We start from the raw sequence: 19,016 nt of genomic DNA, 5'->3' as shown, positions 1-19,016 counted from the left end.
TTGAAAGGCTTAGATCATCAAAATTAGATCGAAAAATGGGAGGTCCGCATTCTAGCAAGTTAAGGACATCCTTATAGGAAGTTTCGGAAAGTTTCAAATGATGACCTCTTTAAATGCGGACCCCCATTTTTCGATCGAATTTCGATGATTCGAGCCACTCAATGTGTTTAAAACGTGATTTTAAGGGTACTCGCGAGAAATCGGCATAAAAAATGACCGGAAAGGACTTGATTTAAGCAGTTTTTTATTGAACCGTTCAATAAAAAACTATTCAGATGAAGCCCTTTCGGTCATTTTTTTTTGCTCATTTCTCTCAATACTTCTTAAAATTACGTTTTGATCATATTAAGCGGCTCCGATTATCAAAATTCAATCTAGAAATTGAAGAAATAGGGAGGTCCGCATTCCCTTACGGGAAACGGCATATGTATATGGGTTTTATTTATGGATGGGTTTCTTTCTCTCCAACAGACAAACAATCTCCAATTTCTTGTCATCATCAGTTCTGGCAAAATGGGCTCCTAGATTCCATTCGTATCATCTGATCTGGAGGAAGATGGGAGGTGCGTTGGAAATTCTGTTATGTAGTTGTATTAGGGCATGAAAATCTACAAGGGGGTTCCCTTATTCTAAATCTCCCATCCTCATCTCCCCTCCATTTTTATAGGTCAGTCAATTGTCACTCAATTGGCGTAAAAAATCCCTACTTGCAGTATTTTTCTTTTTTTTGCTTTCTGAGTTTTTTTAAATAAATTTTATTTTAATTCTTCTCCCCATTCTTGACTGCTGTTTTGAACACTTTTCGAGATACCCATTTCCGTACTGTTAGTTACCACTACTGTGTGTTGTATTAGTACGTTTTCTCTCACTTGTTGGCAAATTAGAAAGAAAGAAAATTAAAGAAGCTGATTTCGGACTGTATCTGGGTTTTACATTTACCTCTTGCTTCACCTCCCCTTCTGTCTCCTCAGCAAATCAGGTCAATCTCTTCAGGTGCCCGGTTTTGTCCCTTTTCTTTGAAACTTGTATTTTTCCTTCTTTTCTACGACGGCCCGACGGGTTTGCTTTATTTTTCAGAAAATCTGATTTTTTTGTGGTTTCCCTATTGCTTTCTAGCAAGGTCCGGGAATTAAATATATCAATGGCTTATATTTGTGGTTTCCCTATTGCTTTCTAGCCATTATGGTATTTCTATGCTCCATTTTTCTAGATATGGTTTCTTGTTGACTTGGATAGCATTCTGATTGACTTGTTATAGCCCTCTACTGTTCCACTCATTTGGTGGTTGATGTTGATTCTCATTGTACCAATTTTGCAGAAGCACACTCTAGAGTGGTCCAGTTTTGGTTGCTTTTAATGGAGTATTCAGACGCCAATTTGGTATGACTCTCATCTCATCTACTTGCTCCTCTCTCCCTCAAATAAAGCTAGGTACGTACAGTTCCTCAGCTGAAGTATGTCCACATTTGATCTTACTCTTCGCTTGTTTTGGTTTAATAAATCTGTCTTATTTAGGTACCATATTTGATATTCCATCTTTATCATAGTTTGAGTAATGTCGATGAATTCGTAAATCACAACGGTTGCTAGTGGGCTTGATTGTCCGTTCTTTTTTCTCCACAATTAGGTCAACAAATAATTAAACTGTGTGCAAACTGCTCCTTCCACGACTTTATGTTGTCCAACATGTTATATTGGTGCCCAAATGGTTTTCCATTTTGAGTGGTTAAGATGGTTAATCATTTCAAAAAATAAAAATAAAATAAATGGTTAATCATTTGGTTTTATATTTTAGAAGGGTCAATGTATCCAACAGCCTGAAAAATAGAGGGATTACGAGGTACATTAAAATTTCTGATTCTGTACTGACAATAAATTCTCAAGAAGTTAAATTTTCAATGGTGGATATGAATATAAAATACTGTGAGTAAAAATTTAGCCTTGGCGATTGAATGCTTCTAAGATGACAATCTTTTATTTCAAGCTCTGGATCTTTCAACAATACCTGTTATTTCTTGTAGGAGTGAAAATGGATAGGGGCAGATTGGATTTAAGATTTCATCACGCCGGTTCCACCCTGTCTGAGGAATCAGCTTTGGACTTGGAAAAGGCCTACTGTGACCACACAAATCTGCCGTCACCTAGCTCACCATCTCACCAGGCTTTCACATCAGGTAATCAGCATTCAGAGAGCAATGCGGCTTACTTCTCATGGCCCACTTCCAGCAGGTTAACTGATGCAGCCGAAGATAGGGCAAATTACTTTGGAAACCTTCAGAAAGGGGTTTTGCCTGAAACTCTAGGGCGACTGCCCACTGGGCAGCAAGCTACCACATTGCTTGAACTGATGACCATTAGGGCATTTCATAGCAAGATACTGCGGAGGTTCAGTCTTGGGACAGCAATTGGATTCCGGATTCGTCGCGGGTTGTTAACCGAAATACCAGCTATTCTAGTTTTTGTTGCTCGTAAAGTTCATAGACAATGGCTGAGACATATACAGTGTCTACCAGCTTATCTTGAGGTTGGGAATTCCGGAAATTGTGCCTTACCAGTGTATTGTTTTCAAATCATGTTCAGTTTAACATTTCCAATGTTGAATTTGCATCGATCTTTGTTTTGGTCAAAATAAATAAAATCTTGTCAAAGTACAATATTAATGTGGCAATTTTTAAAATTTGGTCAATGTAATGAACTTGTAGCTATTTTGAAATCTTTTTGAAACTTCAAATTGAGAATTTTAGAAACTTCTTTTAGCCTTTCATTCAACTCTTGAAAAATCCTTCATGTTAGGTTCTAAATTTCAGTTTGGAATCAATTTTTGTCTTTTTAAATTGCAGCAGCTGATGTATATCGCCTGACAAAAAAAAAAAATTTGCAGCAGCTGACAAGCCGCTGAAATCTCGTCAAAGTTGTATATACCTCCTGTCCACTTTCTCATTGTTGGATGTCCAAAATATTTGTCCATTACAAAGTCAAGGACCCAAATTCTGTAAACTGACCTTTTTCCCTTTGTGCTTTGAGTTAAAGGGACCATTTGAGAAAAACTTGAATGGTAATTTTGGAATGTTTAAGGCTTTTTCGGTGCAATAAAAGTGTTTCTTTAATAAGCGAGATTCCTCAAAATGGAAAAATATTGGGAAGGAGGGAGAAATATATGCAGCTAGGTTTTGCTGCTTTTGCATTTTTTTCAAGTTCTTGAACTGGTGGATTTGGTGGTTTGTTGAAACTTGAACTTGGGATCAAATATGTAGATTTGCAAATTTGGAAGCTTACTTACAGTGTTCCTTTGAAACCTTGGAAGTCAAACGTGTTTGCTATTTGTTGAGCAGGGACCTGGAGGTGTATGGTGTGATGTCGATGTTGTGGAGTTCTCTTACTTTGGTGCACCTGCACCAACTCCAAAAGAGCAATTGTATAACGAGCTTGTAGATGGTTTGCGGGGAAGTGACCCATACATTGGTTCTGGTTCGCAGGTATGCTTCCTTCTTATTCCTTATCAGTTATCACTCATTTTGTTCTTGAATATTTTTTTGACGTAGACGGAATCTTTTCACATAGGTTTACCTGAGGTTTAGACTCTAATGTATGGTAATTAGTGTACAAAGGAGTATAAGGGCGTCAAAAAAGTCCAGTGTGCTTTTTTTTCCTCCCCCCCCCCCCCCCCCCCCCCCTTTTTTTTTTTTTTTGAAAAGTTCTCGTAGAGGTGAGTTGGGATTGACTAGTAAACTTGAATCTGTAAATCACGAACCGATGGACATATGTTGCTCCTCAGTGTGTGGATTTTTGTTTAAGCAAGTTGCCCAAAGTTCGTTGTGCATTTTTTTTAATTTTGATTTCAGGTAAGATGTATGACTACAAACTAGCTGTTCACATTCTGAGTTTGAGTTAACTTCATAGCTAGGTTATCTTCTTCAAGTCTTGGCTCATTGAATCTCTTAAAATTGGATTTCTAAGTACAGTTGTGGTTGTGCTCATCGATACTTAGATGCTGAATTAAGGTTTCAATATTTGTTGGAGTTATTATTTCTATTGTAGTTCCACATCTGCTGCCATGCGAAAGGTGTGTTGGAATCAGGTTTGTACTCCAAGAAGTGAAGGAGGATTAGGTCTCAAGCCTTTGAAAGTGTGGAATAAAGCCTCTATGCTTAGGCACTTGTGGGCTATAGGGAAAAAAGCTGATACTGCGCGGGTCAAGTAGATCCATACCTTTGTTTTAAGGAATCATAATTTCTGGTACATGAACCCCCTGCAGATTCCTCATGGACAATAGAGAAGCTGATGAAGTTGAGAGGCCATAATGCTGTATGGTGAAAATGTAATTGGCAATCGGAATTGTACGTGGTTTGGTTGGATAATTGGCACCCTAATGGGGCTTCTTTGTAAGACCCTTGGATAGGTATCTCCCTTGGGACAGTCTCAAAATGCAAAAGTTAGCTCTACTATTGTGAATAATGGCTGGAGGTGGCCCAGACCTAGAAATAGGATTACTCAACAGATCAATGCTAACACTCCTAGACTCCTAGTAATTTTCTTCCAAACTCTGGGAGAGAATATGTGGTGGTTTGGGACCCCTCCCTTAGATCTGCATGGAAGTCTTTGAGGCAGTGGTGGGCAGGTGCCATGTGCTTCAAGTTTTTAACTGTATGGTTTCCAGGTAAGATTCCTAAATGGGCACTTGTTTGCTGGTTTTGTTGGTTGGAAAAGGCTTGCAACTAGGGATAGGTTGAGAAGTTGGGGCGTGAGTGTCTGCCCTCAATGTGTTTTGTGCTCACAATGTCCAGAATCCCATCAACACCTGTTTCTTGAGTGTGGTTTTTCTAAACTTGGAATGGTGTCTGGTATGCAGAAGGCCCGGAGGGTGGAACTCTGAACTAAACTGGGTTATACACATTTCTGTAAGCACAAGTCTTTCCAAGCTGAACTTTGCAAGTTATCTTTGCCAGCTTCTCTGTACTACATCTGGCTGGAAAGGAATGCTAGGGTGTGAAGGGGACAACTTGTGCAATCATAACCAATGTGAGGACTTGAGTTGGATCTTGGAAGCACTTTCCTTGTTCAATTATTAACCAAGGTTTATGTAGGGATTGGGGCCATTCCATTAGACTTCTTGGTAGTGTGCAGCCGACAGGGGGTCTGACTGTTATTTCTGGGCAGCAGTTTTCTTTGTTTTGTTAGCTTTTATTTTCTGGTCTGGTGTTTGTATAGTTGCTCATTCATGGAGTGCAGGGGTTTTGTGTGTTTGGTTTTAATAAAATGACTTTTACCTCACACACAAAAAAAAACATCTGCCGTCCAAGCTGCATCACTTTGGGAGAGCAGTGACTCATAGATTTTGGTTTGTGGTTGAGGAGAATAACTGGCTTATATATGGATTTGACATTGAGTTTAAGGGCTTCATCATTATGGATCTGAGTTGGCTATTTGATTGGAGAGATTGAAATCTATCATTTTAAGGGTGACACACCTGTACAAGGATCCTTATACAATATGTATGGGTTTTTTTTTTTTCCCCTGATCGCCATCATATGTATGCTGTAATGCAGTCCTTCTCCCACTCTAGTTTCACAAGCTACCCGTGGCTAAACCTCTTGTATTCTTGTTGAAATTAAACATTAATGCCTTCATTTGAAAAATCCACATTTATCCAAACACAGCCACGCACACCAACAACCGCACACATACATAGACACACACACACACACCATCAATTAGGAAAAAGGGAAAGATAAAGGCCTTGTTCGTTTCTAAGTTTAGAAAAGTTTTAGTTTTGTTTTGTAATCATTACCCTATTTTTCTTTCTAATCATTTCCCTATTTCTTCAATTATTATTCTCATTTCTCTTTCTATCTCTCTCCACTCATTATCCTTCTCTCCAATCATTACCCTATTTCTCTCTCCACTCACTACCAAAACTAAAATACCCAAACTCATACATATTCCTTTCCTATTTTTTGCTATATTCTCAATGTGTTGTGGCGTTTGCTAATAATATACTCCCTCTGTCCCAAAATATTTGGTATTTTTCGATATTCGCGCCGTTCTTTAAACTCTTATATCTCCCAATTTATTATATTTTTTATAATTTTGAAAACTTTATTATAGATCTAATCGAGAACTATCAAACAAGATCCATATTGCATATTGTTGGAGATTCATATTGGAAGATACAAACGATTGAAAACTGACACAAATATCGAAAAAGTCCAAATAATATGGGACGGAGGGAGTATATACATCTGGGTGTTGTAGTATATGACTCATAGACTCAGATGCGGGTGTTGGGTGCGTGCATGTGTTTTTTTGTCAGATCCATCTTCTCATGTCCAAGGACACTAGGACACAACTTCAATTCACTTTTCTAAAAAGTGGAATTTTATGCATAGCTGTAAGATAAACTCAGCTCCATAGTATGAATACCTCTGTTTGCTAGGTCAGTGTCCAACTAAGCTTGTTGAACACAGTCCCTTAATTAGTACATGTATGAATACCTCTATCTGCTAGGTCAGTGTCCAACTAAGCATGTTGGACAGAGTCCCTTAATTAGTAAAGTATTTGTCTTAATTGGGTACATAAGATTGAATATATCTTGTAGGGTTGGCGATATTTTTATTGGGGTTGTTTCTGAATGAGAAGGGTTTTGTAATATGAACAATAAACGTGACGATTGTATTAGAAGGGATTATGATTTTGAGCTTGCAGTGGTAACAAAAGTAACTAAAGACCTTTGTTTTCTGTTTTTTTTTTTCTTTTCTAATGTTAAAAACTTGTGATTTGGATAGAGGTTGCACGTTTTCCATTTTATATGTCATAAACGTGTCTTATTTGCTCAGTATCCTTTTACCAACAGAAGCTAAAATATGAAATGCTACAAACAGCGCGTACAGTGTGCTTTTGGGCCCGTCTCGTGTCCAACAAAGATAATCGGAGCCGCTCATTTTGTTTACGGTCCCCATAAAAAATCAACTCCATCCGATATTGTTAAGGGCATTTACGAAATGCCCAATTTTGCATCAGAATTTAGATTTTGCATCAGAATTTAGGCTAGCAAATGGACATCTCATAAACGCCCTTCACGATATCGGATGGAGCTGATTTTTTCCGGGGACCCTAAACAAAATATTTTGAACAAAATGAACGGTTTTGATTATCTTTGTTGGACCCAAGACGGGCCCAAAAGCATGATTTACACTTCTTGCAGGGGGATACAAGATTTTGCTTGGTCTCTCAATTTTCAAAACTATACCACCTAAGAAGTAGTCTCTAGATTTTATGTTTGTGACGATGATACAACAGTCATTAGACTCGTTACCAATGTTGCTTCCACTGGGATTAATGCACTTTTTTCGTTGTTTGTTATGTTCTTCCTTCATTGCAAGCTTTTTTTTGTGTGGGTAAATCAGCTTGAAATTAAAAGGGGCTAACCGAATATACAGCCTACAATGGGCATACCCCAGGAGGAATGAAAAGAAAAAGAAAGGAAAAGAAAATCGTACGATTAGGCCAAGTGGCTACAATTAATGGAAATGACTAAACCGAATGTTTCCAAACCATCTACCAAAGAAGGAATAGAAACACAAGGACATAAGGAGCCACTATTCAAATGCTTCATCTGATTAGGCTGCTACGGCGGTGAAAACTTGTGATCAAGGGCTTGGAATGCCCAATAATCAGACTTCAAACATCAAAGTAAGTAGGGACCCAATATCCTGAAATGCGAATATGAACTGATAGAAGCTAGGGCATCTCGAGAATTAGGCCCAATGGATGAGACCCGAATGCAAAACCTGATGTCCCTAACCTGTTGATGATAGGCCCAATGGAAGAGGCCTGATTATAAAACCTGTTGCCCAATTGTCAATGGAAGAGGCCAATCTGATGTCCCTATGGATTGATGATCTGAGTGGATGGATCCCAAAGAGAACATGGTGCAGGAACTGAATGGTTACCCCAATTTGGATAGGGACATGAGGACAGCTATCACACAAGATAGTGGATTTTGCCATACAAATCTGGAGCAAGTGATGAGATACAGTCGACAACCCCATATGGTCATTTGGCCGCAGGCGGCACAACTTATACAAAAGTTAACGTACCCATAACAGTCAATAGCCTGGAAACAAGCCATATTACAAAATAGATACAAAAGAAGAGACAAAAGCGTTCAAAGGACAGCCCCCGTTTGAATACTGTAGCGCAGTAGAGAGATGAAGCAATAGTCATACAAAAGAGAAGTAAGAAATGTAGGTCCTGGTGAAATCCAGATTACAAAACCTGCTCCATATTACTCAACCAGAAAGTACCTTGCTCATATATAGCCCAACATGAAGGTAAGACAATCAAGTAATGACTAGTGTAGACACAGCTCACGGGTTACACACGCAACAAGACCAACTTTTCAACTGAAACGAGAGGGGAAAAGATTCTCTTGACCAATTCAGGGCTCGCCAGGAGAATTGTGAAACCCTTTTATATTTTAGTGCTCACATTACAACTCCCTCACATCTCCCACTCAACTTTTCACACAGAAGCAAAAGAGCTTGGTTCCTCAACTCCCTCCGCTTTATCTCACATGACTCCCCCATCCCCCACTAAATATTATATCCACTCCAAAAGAAAATCTGGGGAACAATCACACTACTCACAGAATGACACATTATGTGGGGGTGCACTCACTTGATAACAGTCGACCATAAAAAACACACCCACAGATTATGCACAAAGTACCCCAGAATGTTTAAGTTATATACCGTATAAAGTAGTAGTTACTAGAAGCTTCGCTTACATGTTCCACAACGCTATGCCAGCCATTTCCCCAATGGTGTTCAAGAGATAGCTGAAAAGACCCACAGCTATTTTGATGTGAATTCAAGAAGACCCAATCCAATCCAGTTCCAATCTTTTGTGCAGCCTGCAAAATGAAATAAATTAGCACTGTTCCCACACAAGTAAGGGATGTAAAGATTAATTTTGTTGAAATTTCCTTTCGGTTGTAAACCAGCTAGCTTGTGGACCTTGGGGTAGTTTATCCAAGGACAACAATCTAAACCTTATAACCGAACAGATTTTGTGCACGACAACAGACACCAGACATGCTACATTTTGGAATTTCCGAGAATTTCTCTCAATCCATATATGATAAACAGAGGTTGTGAAAGCCAACTTAATTATGATGGACCGAAGTGATTTGCCTTTGCTAGATGAAAGAAGTTCTATCCAATCAGCCCATGGCCTAGGGGACCAATTAATATTAATCTTAGCAGTAATCAATGCCCAGACTTGGGAGTGAAAGGGCAGTTGAAAAAAAATGGTTGGGACTTTCGCTTCCTGGGCATAAGCTATAGTGAGAGGAGGTCTTAGTACCAAACAGTACCAGTCTATCCTCAGAGTAAAGCCTATTAAGGATTGCAAGCCAAGAAATAATACTACACTTGGGAATTTGAGCGGAGAACCAAACAATATGGCTCCATGGAATCTTGGGATAGTGAGTCCTAAGGTTATCCCACAATGAGGACATAGAGAACTGACCAGACGGGGTAAGAGACCATTTAACATGATCATCAAGGACTGTATTAGGAGTAAGAAGAGGAGGCAATTTGCTCCTTATTTCATTGAGCTCCCAAGTTTGAGTGATGGGAAAAGCCCATTGAGAGTCCTTGATCACTTGAGAGACAGTAGAGTTTTGTGGAAGTTCTGAATCATACATGATTCTTGGACCAAATCCTCAACCAATGGGCTCAGGGGATGCTAGTTATCATACCATAAAGAAATGTGGTGACCATCTCCAACAATGGATATGATGTGAGGATGGACAAGAGGCCTAAGATTTAGTAATTTCCTCCAGACCCAGGAGGGACTGCTGGGTACTTTCCAATCCCAAAAACTCCTGCCTTTGAGTAAGTGGCACCGAATAGATTGTTCCCCACCAGATATAAGAAACCAAATGTGTTTTTCAATGGCGGCCTTGTTCCAAATGTGCATGGATTTGAATCCAAGGCCACCTTCATGTTTGGGTGAGCATAAATGCTCCCACGAGACTTTAGCACCTGATTTTCTAAGATCAGGTCCAGACCAAAGAAAAGCTCTAAGTAGAGCTTCCACTTCTTTGATCACTTTCTTGGGCAGTATAAACAGAGAGGACCAATATGATTGCATGGAAAAGAGGACAGACTTGATAAGTTGAACTCTACCTGCGTATGTGAGATCTCTATTTGCCCAAGACTTGGTTCTAGCCGTAATTTTATCGACCATGGGTTTACAGTCCGAATGCTTTAGTTTGGTGGAAAAAAGAGGAACACCATGGTACCTCATTGGTAAGGTACCTTCTTGGAATCCAAGCAACTCAAGTATAGCTTCTTTAGCACCTGGGTGCACACCAGAGAAGAAAATGTTACTCTTGCCGGAGTTGGTGACAAATCAGATAAGGCTTCAAATTCCCAAAGAGAGGACTGTATGTGCTTGATGGAATCAATTTCTCCTTTGCAGAAGATCACGAGATCTTCAGCAAAGCAGAGATTGATTAACTTAGTTTGTCCACATTTCCAATGGAAGTAGAAATTAGGGAGCAATGACTTCTCCGTGAGGAGACAGGTAAGGACTTCCATGATTATCACAAAGAGGTAGGATGATAGAGGATCGCCCTGCCTCAGGCCTTTCTTACCCTACCTCACCATTTATGCTCAAAGAGAAGTTGGGTGAGGTAACACAAGCTTGAAGCCACCTAATCATTTTGGGGTGGAAATTCATGGATGCAAGTACATCCCAGAGAAATCCCACCAGACAGGCTTTCATGATATCAACCTTCATAGCACATTTTAGGGAGGGTGAAGACTTGTGGTACCCTTTCATCAGTTCCGGTGTGAGGAAGATATTATCAGCTATTCTTCTACCCTTAACAAATCCTGACTGAATAGGATTTTATGAGACTAGGAAGGGCTGCTTGGATTCTTTTAGCCAATATCCTAGCTGTGCATTTGTAGATGGTGTTACAACAGGAAATTGGTCTGAAAGCCCCAGCTTTAGAAGGGTTGGGAATTTTTGGGAAAAGAGCTACCAGTGTGGAATTTGCTTTCTTTAGAAGTTGGCCAGACTTAAAGAAGGTTTTAATACCTGCAGTTATTTCATGACCAACTACAGACCGGGCCTTTTGAAAGAACCCAACATTATACCCATCAGGGCCAGGAGCTTTGGTTGGGTTATGTGACAAAATGGTTTCTTTAATTTCAAGACCAGTGACCTCATGGATCATAGCTAGACTTTGATCACCTGTTAGTTTCTTATTAATAATCTGCTCCACTCTGGATGAGCCCTGATAAGGAGTGGAGTGAGTTGTACCAAGTAGGTTGGTGTAGAAATTGAAAAAGGTGTCCTTGATGACACAGCCACATCCTGGGTAGTGGAGCCATCACTCAATACTAGACTAGTCATTTTACTTCTATTTCTGTTATTACTAACAGATTTAAAGAAGAAAGATGTGCACTGGTCTCCAAGTTTGAGCCATTGAATACGGGACTTTTGTCTAGCTAAGCTTTCTTCAGCTCTTGCCAATCCAATGAACTGCTTGTACACCTCCTTCTCCTTTGACTCCTAACTCCTTTTGAAGAACTTCCAACAGGAGTTTGGAACTTTGAACTCTATTAGATATTGCACTATGCTCCTTAGTGTTGAGACTCTTAAACTCTTGTAGTAGCAGCCTCAATAGCTAAGATCATCAAGCTTAGTAGTGTATAAGCAATTATTGAAATCATCCATGTAAGGAGGCCAATGCCTGACACCCCCCCCCCCCAGCCTTTTCATTAGGAGTTCTAATAGCATTAAAATCCTCAAGGACAACCCAAGGTATGGGGCATAAACAAAAGTGGCTAGAAAAACTTGATCATCATTCAGAGCCTGGACCTCACAATGTATAAACTGGTTTGACTGGTCCAGAATCTTTAGAGATTCATTGCAAGCTTGATTTGTTAATGTTAAGGGTAGTAACTTTACACATTCACTGTTATTGCTCTTTGCTTATTGTTGTTTAGGTTGCAAGCCAAGAAACATACGGAACCTTGGGGGCTATTGTCAAGAGTCGAACAGGTAATTGCCAGGTCGGTTTCCTCACAAATCGCCATGTGGCTGTTGATTTGGATTACCCAAACCAGAAAATGTTTCATCCGCTGCCCCCTAGCCTTGGACCTGGGGTGTATCTGGGTGCTGTGGAAAGAGCAACATCTTTCATAACAGATGATCTTTGGTATGGCATCTTTGCAGGAACAAACCCAGGTAATATAACTCCAAATTTGATCACATCACGCATTTATCATCACACATTTCCATGAGGGGTTTGTTCTAATCATCTCTGGTGTCATGGTGATATTATGTCAGTATTGATAACATAATGCTCATGTTGAGAAAAACTAGGTGCCATGGATTTCATATTATTCTTGTAAGTCAAGTCTTGTGACATTCAAGACGTGTATGTTATGGTGACGTTGGGTCTTGGGAACAGTTGTTGGGTGTCGATACGCACCTAAGAATCTGGTTCATTTACTTTCTCTGCGTTTTGAGTTGGGAATATGTGAAGTCTCCATCTATAAAGGTTTCTCTGTTGAATATTTAGTAATCTACAGTTTCACGTGTGATGAATTTGTGAATTTTTTAAAGGATTTTGAAATCCTCTTTAAGTTTTATATGTTGTTTGGATTTTCTTTAGTTAAGAAAACACTTCAGCAGTTTCAACCATATGATTGGTTCTATATTTGCGTGTGTTTTTATGAGTTCTCGTGAATGATTATTTCTGTAAATTGACCAGCATGTTTATCTCCTTTGACATCCGATCAAGATGTTCACAAGTAGTTAAAAAAATAAAAAATGTTTAGAAAATGCTTTGGATATTGGAAATTCAAAGTTACAGACCTAATAAGTGTTATCCAACAAAATATCCAGAAGTAAAGATGTGTATCAGATGCTAAGTTGCAGGGAGCTCCTAAAATGGTGCCGCTCCCACCTTGGGAGCCTGCTTTTGCGCTCCTAACTAAGGAGCTTGACGGGAGCCCACTCCCATCGAGATGGGAGCTCTCTCCTTACAAAGGTGGGATCTTTTGTTGATATTTGTATAGAAAAGGGTTAAATATGTACTTACCCCTCAAACTATTCCGATTTTAGTTATTTCCCCCTCCAACTACCAATTGAAGTTGCTTCCCCCTCCAACTTCCGAAGCATTAGCAACTGCATCCAATCTCCCATTTCCATCCAAGAATTGGACGGAAAACTCAACACCTAACCTCAACTGGTATCATTGAAGGCTATTTATGTCTTTGACCTACCAATATATGTATTTGTATGTATACCCTTTCTTCTGCTTTCCCTGTAACTCACAGTCTAGATCGTCTCTCACTCTCAACTCTGTTCGTCTCTCTCTCTCTCTCTCTCTCTCCCCTACGAGACAATGAGCAGTTCAGCTGGCTCTCAAATATGGCTTCTAGAAGTTCGGTGGTCTAGCTGCAACTTTCAGAGGTTCAGCTGCAACAACAGGAGCAGAGCATTGAAAGGCCTTATTTGTTGTGCCTTATCCCCTATTCAGCCATTGCAAATATTCTCCTATTTGGGCTATATAATATGATGTACTCATCTCTTGTAGTGGCGTGGTAGCAAACAATGAGGTTGAGAGAGCAATTTGTTTGAGTGTATGTGAATGAGTGATTGTAATCCTCCTACATATAGTGAATCCGCCGCTGCCCCCGTGGATGGACCCCATTTTGGGAAACCACGTAAAATGTGTCTCTCTTTCTCTGTGTTTGATTCAATTCGCGTGTGCGTTTGGTTTGCCTATCCTCTTCGCACAACAAATTGTCCACACAGAACCAAGAAGCAACACCTATCCTCAGTTTGGAGTTGAATTAGAGAGGAAACATGACTGGAATTCCCCCAAGTAGATCAGCAGAGTTGCAAAGCCATATTGAATGTCTAAAGACTGATTGATCTAGGAATTTGACAGCAATAACAGACCATGAGACCAAATGGCAGATTTTTTTTCAATAGAAGCAGCAACAGCTCCCAATTTAACAGCTTGACAGTCAATATTAGTGACCAACAAGTTGATTTTGGTATTCCGATACGTTTCGGTTGTGAGACCATAGATGCACAAATTCCACAACAAACATATAAAAAACTAGCATTATCAGTTCATACCCATATACTAATTCAAAAAGTTCTAAAGAGGTAGGATTATAATATAAAAAAGAATACTTTGCAATATAACAACATGCAAAACTCATTAGCTTGTTTAAAAAAGCCTTACATTTTGGTGTTCTTCCATTTGGATCTCTCACGATCCAAGCCATTGTAGATCTCTCTCTCTCTCTCTCTCCCCTCTGTATTTGATGATCCAGGTAGTAGGTTTTGAGATTATAAGGGGTTTCAATGGGTTTTGTGAATACACGTTTTAGGGTTTGAGCTGGAATGTTCAGATTACCCTTTTATTGGTGCCAAAACCACATTTCATGTTAGGTGTTGAGTTTTCCGTCCAATTCTTGGATGGAAATGGGGGATTGGATGTAGTGGCTAACCTTTTGGAAGTTGGAGGGGGAAGTAACTTCAATTGGTAGTTGGAGGGGGGAGTAACTAAAATCGGAATAGTTTGAGGGGGAAGTAGATATTTAACCCTATAGAAAACCAGGGATTTATCACTTGGCTTTATTAATTGGTCTTTGATGAACTCATATATCTAGCCTAAGTCATGATATCTTGAAAAGAAAATCATATGTTGTTCCACTAGCCCATTTCTTACACTTATGGAAGACTTGACCCATATTTTTACTTCCTAAATTATTGTACTTTTACAGTGGAATACTCTATGCTACATTATTTTCATAATATATGTACACGCTCCCAACCTTGGGAGCTTCTATATTCCCTCCCGCCCCCGCTTCCGCTCCCGCACCCTCCCCCGCTTCGTGCAACTAAGATCAGATGCATTAGAACTTACAAGTGTGCACACAACAACAAAGTAGAATTTAAACCGTTCATTTAGTTTATGTACTGAATAGTACTTTTTATTCTGAAACTCACATAAATGACTTACAGGTTGCCTGAGATGCCTTGGCATTCTTCCAGGTTTGGAAAAGAGAAGTAAAGAGAAAAAGGCATTCTCCAGAATGATCTTAAAATATGTACCTTTGTACAAGTCCAAGCAGGACATGGTCAATTTGTCATATTTTTTTTGTTATTCTTATGGTACATGGTGTTTAAAGTGCATCGTACATTACGAAGGTCACACTTTGCTTACTCTGAACAACCTTGTCATAAAAGTAAGGTATTATTTAGCGAATTCCCCGAGACTTCTTCGAGACATGCTCGGCCTCTAACATTAGTGCTTTGTTCATATTTTTGTAAGAGATCATGAAACATAGCAAAAGACGCTAGTTGCACCTTCAATTTAGACATTTTTGTATTGGGTTGTAGTTATGGAATCTTTTGGTCAAGATTTAATCAGTTTGCCCCTGATGTATTGTGAGCGAGTTAAGAACAAGTTACAGGCCATCAAAACAGTGCTTGATATATATGTTTGGGGTTTTAACCAAGATTCCACTCGATTACACAAATCAAAATCTGGAGGGATCCCTAGCTAGCAAAAAGTCTTTTTTTTTGTTTTTTTTGGTTCACCAAGCAAACAGTGCTGAATTGGGTCTCTAGGCCTGCCCTGATGCCATTCGGCTTTGATTTGGGGGCCACTGTTTCAGTGGTATTTTGAGAGCAGCTCCCTACCCACACCACCACCCAACCCCCCCCCCCCCCCCCCCCCCCCCCCCCCACCCAATGATTGGGGACTACATGGGTTCTGTTGTTGTTGTTGTGTTGTTCACCAAGCATACAAGGTGATTGGGGACTGCATGGGTTCTGTTGTTGTTGTTGTTGTTGTGTTGTTCACCAAGCATATAAGGATCATAAATTCCTGACATCAACAATCAGGCTGATTGGTTTCTAATGGTAGCCTTTTGGACTCATGATTAAGAAATTGAATTTGTTTGAAATTTGGTATTTTTGAACGGAGCCGGTGTCAAAAGAACCAGGTCAAACAATCATATTGAGCTAAATCTGCATTCTAGAATTTGTTTGAAGCCTTTTCAATCAGCCGAAAGTGAACATTTAGCTACAGGTGACATCTTTTTTGACAAGGGTCTTTGGGTTCTTCCAATCCTTTATCACCTGTCATCTTGATTCCAGATTTTCTTCTTCTTTAGTACTGTGGTTGTAACCATAGTTGTAGTTGTTGCTGCGTTGCCTACCACTTGGATTGAGTTACATTTGGAAATTTAGTAAGATGCTGGAATTGCTCTGATATTACATTTGTGCTAATTTGCTTCTCATTGTGTCTTGAACCCCACACATTCTGGCAGAAACATTCGTTCGAGCTGATGGGGCCTTTGTTCCTTTTGCTGATGATTTAGACATCTCCTATGTATCGACCTCCGTTAAAGGAATAGGAGAGATAGGTAATGTCAATATCCTCGATTTGCAGTCTCCAATCAACAGTCTAATTGGAAGACAAGTGATAAAAGTAGGAAGAAGCTCTGGATTAACTACTGGGACCATAATGGCTTACGCCCTAGAGTACAACGATGAGAAAGGCATTTGTTTCTTTACCGATTTTCTTGTTGTCGGTGAGAATCAGCAGACTTTTGACCTTGAAGGTGACAGTGGAAGCCTCATTCTCCTAACAGGTCATCAGAATGGGGAGAAACCACGACCTGTTGGGATTATTTGGGGTGGGACCGCTAATCGAGGCCGGCTGAAACTCAAAGTGGGGCAACCTCCGGAGAATTGGACTAGTGGAGTTGATCTAGGGCGCCTTCTTGACCTCCTTGAACTTGATCTGATTACAACTAAGGAAGAGCTTCAAGGTTTGTCCTTCAGAAAATTCTAGTTATTTTGTGTTGAGGCGATAGTTTTTATTACCTTTGATATTGAGTTTATTTTAGCTATTTCAATGCAGCATTGTACGTAATTCATTTAGAGCATGTTTTTAGTATATATAAAGGTGCATTCAGAAGCTGGCAAGATGGTGATGTACTGCTACTGACTTAAATAAATCCAACTAAAAATAGCATAAAAGCACAATTGAAGGGTAATTGAAACATGAATGGTTCCACCTGCTATGTTATCTTTTTCAACCAAAGTTGTTTCTTCTACGAAATTGACAAATTAATATTGCTGCAATGGTGGATGTTGAGCGCCAGAATACCTATTGTGTATCACTCTGCATTACGTGCTTTTCCTTCCTCTTTTTTATTTTTTTTCTATATATATCTTTTTGTTCTTTCTCCTCCCTCTTTTGTCAATAGAGGCCAATTGTAATTTTTTTTCCTCCAAAAAAGTAACCCAAGTAAAGAAAGGATGTAGGGAAGTAGACTTTGAGGCAGCATAGTTGGGACTCTTATTGGCAAATAAATCTTGTATTACTTGTCCTTGCTACTAATTATCCGTTTATATATTATGTTTGACAAGTACTGCTTTCTCTGTCTTCTTGTTTGACTTAGCTGCACTGCAAGAGCAAAGAAATGCTTCTGTAGCAGGCATGGATTCTACAGTGGGAGAGTCTTCTCTACCTGATCAAGTGCTGAAAGATAAAATCGAGGAGAATAATCACGAGCCTCTTGGGCTAAACATCATGAAAGTTCCCATAGACACTGAGCCCCACAATCGGTTGACCCCACTGTTCATCCATGATGAGTTTCAAATTGAAGGTGGTACTGAAGCAGTTCCAAATGTGGAACACCAGTTTATTCCATGCTTTATTGGGAGATCTCCAGTACATGAGAAAAAACAAGAAGGAAACGCAGAATTGAAAAATCTTGCAGTGTTCAGAAATGGGTCTGATGAAGTAGAGATTTCCATGTCCTTGCAATTGGGTGAGCCAGAACCAAAGAGAAGAAAACAATCGGATTTTCCACTACGTATTGATAACTCAAAATGAAGTGAAAGGTCCGTAATTCTTTTGGAGTTTGAGTTCCCTGAGGTCCAAAATTTTAAATTGTATCTGAAATTTCAGATTGCAGAAAGGAACCCAGGACATGCCTCCAGCTATATAAAATTATTGGATTTCTCCCTTATATTTTCAGTATATTATGGTCAAGGCTACGGTTATAGATGATATATGTGTGCTACAGTCTTTGAGGGACAAATCGTTGTAGAGAAGTAACTGTATATTATCATTTTTGATTTGTATCATTTCGTAAGAGTTTTGTTAACATAAACGGTCCTCAAGTGTGGGTGGTACCGCAACTTTCGGAATTTAGGGAACAAAAATATTATTTTCGGCTGGCTACTATTACTGGAAATTGCTTGGTGAAAGTGTTGCCAAAGTAATACTATTACCCTCTTTGTTCAAATGTTACTTGAGCAAATTGTTGTTGAATAAAATGACTTTTGTAATAACCTGTTTATCTTGTCCCATACTCCCCAGTGTGGGAAAGCATCGTGCATTGGGCTGCTTTTTATGTTTGCAACAATGATGGTGTTTCTAAATCAATGAATCTTTTATCATTTAGCAATATGGGTGCAAACCTTGGTTCACTGCTTTTGATTTTGGTAGCGTCTATTGAGTATCATATGAATGTAGTCGTCTCTCCTGGGTCAGCCATTTATACCCCAACGAACTAAGGTCGTTGTAAGTATCATCAAATAGTAAATTTAGACGTTTCACTGTCTTATGTCACCTGATTCACAAGTCCTATGTTTACCATGTCAGGGTAGGTTCGATGTAACCAGTAACAGGAAGCTGGATTACCCAAAAGTTATACTTAAGGAAGGCACCAGAATAAAAGCTTTTTAAATTTTTTTTTACACTATTTCTTTGGCCAAATAACATGGATATCTGCAAACCTGTATTTTAACTTCAATGTGAGCGGCTTCAACCACAAAAGAATCATGTTTTTTGCTTGGCAACCACAAAAGAATTGTTTGGAGATCCTGGCCGCACCTGGTGATTTACATAAAGAATCAGGAACAGTTTTCACCTCCAAGGCTGGATTATC

General features: G+C 39.4%; 1 protein-coding gene across 10 annotated transcripts; it reads left to right on the top strand.

Annotated features, from left to right (window-relative positions):
• The first annotated feature begins 453 nt into the window (after window positions 1-453).
• Window positions 454-18,417, top strand: LOC131314487 (protein NARROW LEAF 1-like). Of its 10 annotated transcripts, none has more exons than XM_058343139.1 (8): window positions 879-993; window positions 1,121-1,185; window positions 1,319-1,380; window positions 2,022-2,524; window positions 3,333-3,476; window positions 12,024-12,264; window positions 16,380-16,883; window positions 17,520-18,417. In XM_058343139.1, the coding sequence occupies exons 4-8, from the start codon at window positions 2,030-2,032 to the stop codon at window positions 17,954-17,956; spliced, it is 1,821 nt and encodes a 606-aa protein (XP_058199122.1). In that variant the 5' UTR covers window positions 879-993; window positions 1,121-1,185; window positions 1,319-1,380; window positions 2,022-2,029; the 3' UTR covers window positions 17,957-18,417. The 10 variants fall into 10 exon arrangements, with proteins under 10 accessions (XP_058199116.1, XP_058199119.1, XP_058199115.1 ...); XM_058343134.1 differs by having other exon boundaries at window positions 885-993; window positions 1,319-1,431; XM_058343133.1 differs by lacking the exons at window positions 879-993; window positions 1,121-1,185 and adding an exon at window positions 454-563 and having other exon boundaries at window positions 1,319-1,431.
• The last annotated feature ends 599 nt before the right edge of the window (window positions 18,418-19,016 follow it).

The sequence above is a fragment of the Rhododendron vialii genome, chromosome 13a (genome assembly GCF_030253575.1).
Source record: "Rhododendron vialii isolate Sample 1 chromosome 13a, ASM3025357v1".
In the NCBI taxonomy this organism is placed as follows: domain Eukaryota; kingdom Viridiplantae; phylum Streptophyta; class Magnoliopsida; order Ericales; family Ericaceae; genus Rhododendron; species Rhododendron vialii.
Note: the sequence above shows the minus strand (reverse complement) of the source record. Positions and strands in the feature narration are given on the sequence as shown.